The 6486-nt window shown below is 52.5% G+C and overlaps 1 protein-coding gene across 3 annotated transcripts; it reads left to right on the top strand.

Annotated features, from left to right (window-relative positions):
• The first annotated feature begins 384 nt into the window (after positions 1-384).
• LOC116834411 (uncharacterized) lies at positions 385-6486 on the top strand. Of its 3 annotated transcripts, none has more exons than XM_075061437.1 (4): positions 385-534; positions 1189-1315; positions 2415-2528; positions 4308-6486. In XM_075061437.1, the coding sequence occupies exons 1-4, from the start codon at positions 454-456 to the stop codon at positions 5351-5353; spliced, it is 1368 nt and encodes a 455-aa protein (XP_074917538.1). In that variant the 5' UTR covers positions 385-453; the 3' UTR covers positions 5354-6486. The 3 variants fall into 3 exon arrangements, with proteins under 3 accessions (XP_074917538.1, XP_032652357.2, XP_074917539.1); XM_032796466.2 differs by having other exon boundaries at positions 386-534; positions 4305-6486; XM_075061438.1 differs by lacking the exon at positions 385-534 and having other exon boundaries at positions 548-1359; positions 4305-6486.

Here is a 6486-nt window from a genome sequence, read left to right as displayed (position 1 = left end):
CCCCCCGCCCCCGGCACACTCACTGCAGCATCCCTGCACAGGGTCACTTTCCTGTGAACAAGGTGAGGAGCAGAGAGAGGAAAAACCAGCCCCTGACTCTCCCCGTTCCCCCTGCTGCAGGAGTGTGCTGCCCTGGGGGCAGTGTCAGGGGGAATCCCCCCAAAGAGGCTCCTTTAGTTCTTGTCTTTTCCAGGGTTTGGTTCACACTCTGTTTCTGGGAGGGTTTGAAAATGTCTTGGTGGGTTTAGTCCTAGTTGGGGGAGGGACGGGGGGGAGGCTGGAGGACAGGGACAAGGTCTGCGCTGTAATATGGGGACTGAGCATGTTCCCAGCATGGCAGAATCTACAATCTCTGTCTGCAGGGAAAGAGCCTGAGGGAATCCTGATGTGAAATGAACTAAATCCTGTTCTGAAACGTCCACAACTGCCCTGCTCAACGTGCCAGGCTGCAGCATGATGCACATGTCTCGCTCCACCTCATCCCAGCCTTTCCTGGGACAGGAAAGAGAAATGGCTGCAGTTGGGCCAGATCAGGTAGGGGTTATTGGGGGGGGGTTGCTGGTGGGTTCCTGCTGGAGGGGGAGGGGCAGTAAATACTGAAGAGGTGGCAACTTCTGAGGAGTTAGGTCTGAAGGGGACAGGGAATACACTGGGTGAGGAAAGGGAGGGGGACAGAGTGTGACAAACTTTCTGGGACTTGTTTAATGTGGGCCTAGATCCTCAGAACAAACACTTGGGTCTTGGGGGAGAAAATTCCCTAATTTGTGAAACAGGAAACAGACAAAGCAACCCCCTGGGCAGGTGGACCAGATGTCCAGTGCTGAACCCTCAGCTTGCTAGCCAGAGGCTGGTGTGACATGGAAAGGGGGCACCCACCAGGGAGGTGTAGGGAAGATGTCCCAGCCCCTCACATCCAGCTGCTGGCAGCGGAGAGGGTGTTGGGATTCCGACCATGGGGCTGTTTCAGCCTCTGGCTAGTAGGTGTGTGATGGATCTGCTGGCAGAGACAAGGGCTCTCTCTTTGTTCTATCACCATGATGCCCCCTGGCTGTTCTCAGCAGTATGGGGATAGGACCCTGCTGACTGTTTCTCTCTCAGAGCTTCCATTTGATTGGCTCCTCTCCCCCATGAATAGTGGGTTTGTGAGTGGGGCAGCAGGTCCTGAGTGTTGGAATCCTGCTCTTTCAGAGGCCGGTGACCTTTGCGGAGGTAGCTGTGTATTTCACCAGGGAAGAGGGGGCTCTGCTGGACCCCACTCAGAGAGCCCTCTACAGAGACGTCATGCAGGAGAACTATGAGACTGTGACCTCGCTGGGTAAGGGTTCCTGTCCCCTCAGTTCTTAGAAGGGGAAATGAAAAGTTAAGGTTCACGCCACCCCCACAATGCCACCTCTGCTCTGCCCTGTTTCATCATCACTCCAACATGCCAGTGACACACGTACTAGCCCTCTCCCCTTCCCTGTTACAGAGCGCGCTGGGAACAGAGCAGTACAGCAGAAAGTCTCACAATTTCTCCTTGCTAAGATAATATTTGGGTTCATCTCCATCATAGCAAACAGAAGCTTCCTCCCCCTGGCCTGCTCTCCAGTACTGAAGCTCCTGCACACAGACCATCTGAAACTTGCACAGTGTTACCACCCCTTTGCTCTCAACCTGAGTTTTCCTTTTGAGTCACTGCCTTCACTTACCCCTCACTAAGCCCTACAGATCACTTGAACATACGCCACCAGAGTGCTGACAACCCCCATGGCAAGAACACACCCTTGGGCACCTCTGCTGACAAAGCCTGCAACACTGAGCACAGAAATGAGGCAGAATTGCGCCCCCCCCCCCCCCAAGTGTCACATGCACCTCTCTGCGTAGCACAGTCACAGCTCTGCCCAGCTGCTCCAACCAATCCCTCCATCATCCAGTTACAGCTACAGCTGGCCCAGTGCACACAGCTGGAGGGCATGCAGATAGATGCTGGGATTCCCATCTGTGAACACAGCACAGACAATGGCATGTTCTCTTAGTCTTTCCTTGGATCGATTATAGGTTCATAGCTTTGAAGGCCAAATGTGACTATTAGGTCATCTGCTCTGACGTCCTTTATAACACAGACCATAGAATTTCATCCCGTTACTGCTGCATTGAGCTGAATACCTGAGTTCTGTTTGTTAACCTTTGCATGGCCCACACAGAACCATCCTCAGTGGTTCTTGCCAGCTGTAGGGTTAAGGGTTGGGGGCAAAGTTAAATTTGCATTGGAGTCATGGCATTTACTTTAACTTCTCATTTCTTGGTTTGCAGAGGTTTAAGTTTAGTCACCATCTATACCAGAGGTGGACAAACTCCGGCCCGCGGGCTACATCCAGCCCATGGGACCCTCCTGCCTGGCCCCTGAGCTCCCTTGTTTTCTTTCCTTTGAGCAGGGTTTCCAGTTTCCAAACCCTCTGTGATCTCCCAGCTGGAAGGAGGGGAAGAGCCGTGGGTCCTGGATCTCCCTGGTTCAGAGGAAAGTGAGATCCCGAGAAGTCCCTGCACAGGTGAGGAACCATCAAATCAACCCAGAAACTGTAAGTGCCTCAGAAAACCAGCTGGGATTCTCCACACAGACTCTGTGAGCTCAGGATAGTCCCCAGCAGATCTCAGTCCTGGCTTCCTACAGAGGATGATTGACACTTTGGTAGGAGCTCCCTCCCTTCCTACTGAGTGTTTGGATGGGATGTGGACAGGGCCAGCCTTGGGGAAATGGCACCCTGGGCGAACTTGCATTTTGGTGCCCTTGGCTCCCATGGGCATGGCACCCCCCGATTCCCTCTGTCCCCCATGGGCTCCCCGGGCTCCCCACCCTCTCTTACCCCCTAGCCCCTGCACTGTGCCCCCCTCACTCCAAATACCTGCTCCCCCTCCTGCAACCCTTCACTCCTAACTTCTGCCCCCTTCTGCCTCCTCCGCCCTGAAACCCTGCACTGTGCCCCCTTCGCTCGTAGCCCCTCCCTCCTGTGCCCCTAAACCCTGTACTGTGCCCCCTTCACACCATCCCCTTCCCCTCCCTCCTGTGCCCCTAATCCCAGCACTGTGCCCCCTTCACTTGTACCCCCTGCACTTCCCCCCTGCACTCTGAACCCCTGCATGGTGTATACCCCCTTCACCCCAACCCCTGCCCCCTGCACCTCAATACCTGCCCCTTCCCGATCCCCCAGCGCCTGCACTGTGCTCCCTTTGCCCCAACCCTTGCATCCTCCTGCACCCAAGTGGGGAACCTGACCTAGATGCACAAAGCAGCTGCCATTGCTGCTTGCTCCCCCACTGAGCTGCTGCTCCTCCTCCCCACGCAGCCCTGGAGGGCTGAGAGAGGGAAGCAAGGAGCGACGTCAGAGCTTCCAGCACCCAGGTCACTTTCCCTGTAGGCTGTGTAAGGGGAGAGCAGCAGCTCCTGATGTCTCAGCACAGCCCAGGTGGGGAAGTGATGTGGATGCAGGGAGCCCTGGTGTGTGTGTTGGGGGCAGTGTGTGTGTGTTGAGGAGAAGATATGAAGGAGTGTGTGTGTGTTGAAGGGAGTGTCTTAAGGAGAGTGTGTGTGCCTGAGTGAGTGAGTGTGCTGTCTCTTTAAGAAAGCTCTCAGAGTCAGGTGCCTGAACTAGGCTTGTTCAGACACAAGCAGCTGGCAGGAGCTCTGGTCCCAGAGAGACAGCAGCACACACAGATTCGCCCTTTCCCATCACCCCAGCTCAGTGGAAATTGAGTACTCGGGTTGGGGAAAGGGGGACAACCCCTCATCAGTCTCAGTCAGCACCTCCCCCCCTCTCCCCCGCAGAGCAGTCAGGAGCTTGCTCCCAGTCAGGAGTCGACAGGGACGACTCCAGGGGTGAACAGAGAGTGCGGGGTGGGGGGACAGGAACAGCAGCAGCTGCACACGTGAAGCAGGACGGAGGAAGGGCCTCTCTGCTCCAGAGCAGTCACCTGGCTCTGATGGCTGGTCATCCAATGGCCCTCTGCAGCTCGGGTCTCTCCCACTCCCCCACGCTGCTGCTTATCTGGTCCCCGTGCCTCTTTCATCAGCCCAGCGAGTCTCTCGGCACCAGGTCAGGTAGGAATCCAAACCCTGTGCCCGGCACCCCCTTGGTTGGGGCACCCGTACAGCCCACCCTAAAGGCCGGCTCTGGGTGTGGAGCAGAATTGATCCCCTCCACTATCTCCTATGGGGAAGAGTTTGGGGGAATTCAGTCCCCGATTTTTATTTTCTGTCTCTCCAGCACTTACTTGGGTTTGCTCTCTGCCTTTCCATTCCCAATTCTGAGATTTCTCCTCTCTTCTAGCAGGTGATGGGGTGGTGAGGGAGAATGAGGAGCAGAATCCTCACCAGGAAGATGCTGAGCTAGCCCGAGCAGATGGGGAATTACTGCAAAGATCCAAAGGGAATGTGTCCAGGTGCCATGAGCTGGGAAAAGCTGGTGAAAGTTACCACAGACCAGAGAGAGAGCAGGGAAACCACTCAGAGGATAGAGTGGATGAACCCATTAATTGTCAGGGAACTCACAAGGATTTCAAGGAAACTACATCCCAGGAGAAAATCCTCATGGAAAAGAGAGAGAATACATGCAGTGAGTGTGGGAAAAACTTCAATTACCGCTCAGCCCTTATTCGACATGAGATAATCCACACGAAAGAGAGACCCTACGAATGCTATGAGTGTGGGAAAAGCTTCAGTCATACCTCAGCCCTTATTAGACATCACCGAATACACAGAGGAGATAGACCTTATAAATGCTGTGAGTGCGGGAAAAGCTTCACTCAGAGCTCAGACCTTTCTGCCCATCAGAGAATCCATACAGGGGAGAGACCCTATGAATGCAGGGAGTGCGGGAAAAGCTTCAATCATCGTTCAGCCCTTATCTCTCATCAGAGAATTCACACCGGAGAGCGACCTTACGAATGCTGTGAGTGCAGGATAAGTTTCACTCAGAGATCAGCCCTTCTCTCTCATCACAGAATCCACACAGGAGAGCGACCCTACACATGCTCTGAGTGTGGGAAAAGCTTCACTCGAAGCTCAAACCTTACTACGCATCAGAGGATCCACACAGGAGAGAGACCCTATGAATGCAGCGAGTGCGGGAAAAGTTTCACTGACATCTCCTCCCTTATCTCTCATCAGAGAATCCACACGGGAGAGAAACCCTATGAATGTTGTGAGTGTGGGAAAAGCTTCTCTCAGAGCTCAACCCTTATTACACATCACAGAATCCACACAGGACACAGACCCTATGAATGCTGCGAGTGTGGGAAAAGCTTCTCTCAGAGCTCAGGCCTTCTCTATCATCAGAGAATCCGTAAAGGAGATAAACGCCATAAAAACCTTCTCTAGAGCTGTCAGAAGATTTTTTTTCTAAATTATTTTGAGAGTTCCCAGGTAGTGACTGCTAAGGATGCCTGCATCTTTTGCACACTGTAGTCCCTTAGCTCACACACATGAGTTGCCCACTTTTGAAGCTCGCCCGTCTTTGGGGTGGATCCTGTGGTTCTTTCTGTCAACTCCATTGTCCTTCAAGTCATGGGAGCGGGTGTCCTTTCTACCAGGAATGTCCATCACCCCAAGTGAAGGAGATGGGGGTGTCTTCAGCCAGTTACATCAAGGTAAAATCTACCTGGGCCTCATCACTGTGATTTCCATGGATTTAACTAGCTTGAGTTAGCTTTCCTGATGTAAAAACGCAGCTATTCTTGCAGTAAAGACATGGGCCATGGATAGTGGGTGGGGTTATCTAGCACATTTCCTCCTGATCTGACCTAACCACCATCACATTTCCTTATCTAAACAAACCTGGAGAATCACATTTATACTCCTCCTCCCAGTGCAAAGATATTGTTCGACTCGTCAAGTTTCTCTTTGAGGACAGATTGTCTCATTCCCAGTTGTTCTCACATTATTCTGGATTGTGCAGAACAGCAGTTATTTTGTTGACTTTTTTCTTTATTTAAATGTAACAAAGAGTGAGAGCAGCATCAGGGAAATGTCATTTCAGGTTCGATGACACTGGAAGGAGGTGGGCTGACTCAGAGATTCCCTCCTTCCCCATCACCCCAGAACTGTTACCTTGTGTCTGAGCCATGCAGAGTTCACCCCTTCATATTCCTTCACTTCCCAAAGTGTCCAGTGAAGTCGTGTTCTTGGCTGTCCATGCTTGGGAATGGTGCTTGAACATCTTTGATCCTAAATCAGAGTCAGTCTGGCAGCAGATGAAAGTGTCACAGCCTTGGAAGGGGATTTCAAATGGATCCCAAGCACTGTTCAAATCCCATTTTCCCTCTATTGGCAAAGCCACTTCTGGGAAGGTTGGCTGTTTTTTCCACCCATTATGAAGGTGCTAAAACTTACGAGACAGTGCTGGGTGAAGCAGGTTTCAGTGGATCATGGGAGAATTCCTCATCCTGATTCTGAGTCATCAGATGTAACCTAGTCTGGAATTTCACTTTAAATTAAAATGAAAGTGTCTTCTA

The sequence above is a fragment of the Chelonoidis abingdonii genome, unplaced genomic scaffold (genome assembly GCF_003597395.2).
Source record: "Chelonoidis abingdonii isolate Lonesome George unplaced genomic scaffold, CheloAbing_2.0 scaffold0818, whole genome shotgun sequence".
Classification (NCBI taxonomy): Eukaryota; Metazoa; Chordata; order Testudines; family Testudinidae; genus Chelonoidis; species Chelonoidis abingdonii.
The sequence above is the reverse complement of the archived record's forward strand: the minus strand, read 5'-3'. Positions and strand labels throughout refer to the sequence as shown.